The sequence below is a fragment of the Asparagus officinalis genome, chromosome 3 (assembly GCF_001876935.1).
Source record: "Asparagus officinalis chromosome 3, Aspof.V1, whole genome shotgun sequence".
Classification (NCBI taxonomy): Eukaryota; Viridiplantae; Streptophyta; class Magnoliopsida; order Asparagales; family Asparagaceae; genus Asparagus; species Asparagus officinalis.
In genome coordinates this window covers 24819868-24822964 of record NC_033796.1, presented here as the reverse complement: position 1 = coordinate 24822964, position 3097 = coordinate 24819868, and the positions used below count along the sequence as shown (strand labels likewise).

The 3097-nt window shown below is 33.3% G+C and overlaps 1 protein-coding gene across 1 annotated transcript in view; it reads right to left on the bottom strand.

Annotated features, from left to right (window-relative positions):
- LOC109834805 (mitochondrial arginine transporter BAC1) overlaps nt 1-3097 on the bottom strand; it is a 5930-nt gene extending 2833 nt beyond the window's left edge. The window contains exons 1-2 of the mRNA XM_020402821.1: nt 3062-3097; nt 2104-2178 (exon numbers count right to left, since the gene is read on the bottom strand). Coding sequence (XP_020258410.1) covers nt 2104-2178; nt 3062-3097 — 111 coding nt within the window. The remainder of the gene's footprint in view (nt 1-2103; nt 2179-3061) is intronic.

Here is a 3097-nt window from a genome sequence, read left to right as displayed (position 1 = left end):
TCATATTTGCAAGAACTTCCTGGGTTTTGTGATTACATTTTCACATTCTATTGAACATTTCATTTTGATACTTCACTTGAATCTTTAACTTGTCAAACTAGATAATATGCAATTCAGGATTTTATATAAATCACACAATGTACAATTACAATAATTGTGTTGTAGTGCATTTGTGCAATATTGTATTGATATAGAAATTTATTTTTTTTAATGAAAATTTTCATGTGGATTGATACAGTGCAAATAAAAGTCAATAATATTGAAACCAATGCAGCAACATCTTGTCAGAATCCTCATCTTTATTTTGTAGAAGAACCTTCTCCAAAACTTCAAAAAATAGAGTTGACAGAATCTGATATTTCAACTCTAGAACATGACCAGAGATTACGACATCCAATATTTGCCTAACTTACTGGCTTCTAAAATAAGTTTTCTTAACAGGCCAGTTTTTGAATTGAGTTCTCTTAACTTGTCGGGACAGTTGAATTGAGTTACACTAGAGCCTTATGTTGTCAAATTGACAAAGAACTAATCGATAACAAGCTTGACATTATTTATTCATCTGTGAAACTGACCCCAGATGAACAATCCTTGACTCGTCCCTGCACAGAGGATGCTGCCATCAAATTGATTTGAACTATAGAAACCAACCATTACACAATTTGAGCAGGTATATACATGATGGCCATGCAATCAGAAAATTTGCATAAAATACCATGTAAGAAATGGTTAGGAAAATATCCCATGTAAAAATTTAGTTGCAAATGAGAAATTACATTTTGTTAGTTCTCTCATATTTAATAAAATGTAGAGAATAGCCTAATATATCTTCAAGTCAGATAAATACGATGAATCCTCAACCATTCTAGCTCCAAATGTTCAATAAACTTAGAAGTAAGCTTATACAGTATATATGTCATGTTAAACTCTCCTGGTGATCAACCTTAATAGTTGGAATGATAATGAGGCAAATATGATGTTACAGCTCTCCAAGGAAAAACTAAGTCTAAGTTATATTTTCCATCAGGGCCATCACTGTTTTAGTTTACTACATTAAACTAAAGTAGATTTTGTTACATTCTCAGTAATTCAGTTTCCTTGAATTGCTTCAACATGTGCACAAGAAAATGTTATAACAACTCAATTTCCATGGAGACTCTCAAGGACATCTGACGTGAAAAGAAAAGCAAATATCTTTGGACATCATTAATGGCTTGGAACCAAAGGCAGCATCTAATTTATCAGCTTAGAAACGCGATGAGTTTACATTGAAGGAGTGACCACCAGCGAAGTTACAACATCTAATCTTATTTAGTTGACAAAAGAGAACAATTATAATAATAGGCACACAAAAACATGAACATGTATAGTGCTTGAACGAAAATTTATGTTAAAGGCCAAAACTAAAAAAGCCGCCACCGGTGCTAGTTTCCTAGGGTACTATCACACTACCACCAATGTATGTATATGTGGGTAGGACAAAAAAATTGTGTTGAATCATTAGGTCGAAGATAATACGTGGGGGACACCCTATAGTTATTCAGTTTCCATGCTCTAAAATATAAAATATAACATTATATTGTCTATGATCTGTAGCAATTCATGATGTTCTACCAAGATAAGATATTTTTCAAATTTTAATAGTAGCTAGATGAAACCACTTGGTTATAATCTTCTGCAATCTGCACTGCACCATTCAGGACTTAGATAAAACAACTGACCGCTTTCTGATCTATCAAAATCATAATTCTAAGCTAATGCAAAACGGGTATATTGGGGATGATCATGACATAGCAATTCTTCATCACTCCCAGATGCTCAGTAATTGTGTCAAGCATTTTATATGCAACAATATAGAGTGGGAATATATTTTCGCCTTCTTATTTTAGGGTCAATCAGTGATCACATGTTGCAAAAGTATATTATTTTCAAAATAAACCTAGAATTTGATGAGTTCAAAACCCTGTAAAGACCATAGTCCATGGAGTAAAATGGTATCAATCAACGAGCTTAAACCCCTAGGGTTAGAGCGGGATGAATTTTATCATTCTGATGAGCAATTGAAACTCAAAAGAGAAAAAGAACGAGGAATTAGGGCAAAACCTTGACTGTGTCAAAGGGATGACCGGTGACGACGGTTGCAACGCCGGCGGCGCAGCCGGCAGCGTATTCCTCTCTCTACTTCTTCTTCTTCTGTATCTATTTCTTCGTCGATGCTGCTGCCGTGCTGAGTCTGACCACCATGAGAGAGAGAGAGAGAGAGCCTCAAATTAGGCTCCCTTCGTTTTTTCTCACTTTGTTTTTTTTCACTTATTTTGTCCGCGACTTTTTAAATGGCGCTTTAGTCCTTTTATACACTAGTTGAGATTTGCGTGCTGGTTGAATAAAATTTTTTGTGAGATTGATCAACAATAATCTCTCTCTCAAAAAAATATTATCATTGTTTTTTTTAACCCGGATTGTGGTCACGTGATCTACTATTTGTGAGTTAAAAACACGTTGATCTAATACAATATTTATGTTTATTAGTGTTTTGAAGTCTTCAAAAGATGGGTGATCATTCAATTCGCAAAGGAATATTGCATATGAATTTACTTGTGATATGTTCATTAAACTTTTAGTTATGGTTTGACTCATATTCACATTAACTTTTAGTTGTGGTATCACTCATATTTAGATTATCTAATGTTTACATTCAACTTTACAACTCATTCTCCGAACCATAGAAGTAAAACTAAAAAGTATGAGAAATTATTTTCTTACGAAATTAGAGCAGGGAGATTATATTATATTTCACCATGTGCTATAAAAAAATTCTTTGATGCAAGGTTCCTATCAAATCTTGCCTCAAACGATGTGAATGAAAAATGTTTTTATTAATCACTTGCTTAGGACAATTGTATTGTATATATGATATATAACTCATCTGGAATATCCACATCTGTTAAGTGGATTTTGCTATTGTGAGGGCAAAATATTAGGGACTCGTATTCAAACTTTTTGGCTCTATAAAAGACATATGATTTTAGAGTGAATAGCTTATATATCGTAAAGAACATACTGGTTCATGAAGAATTTTACCTAATAACGATATCAT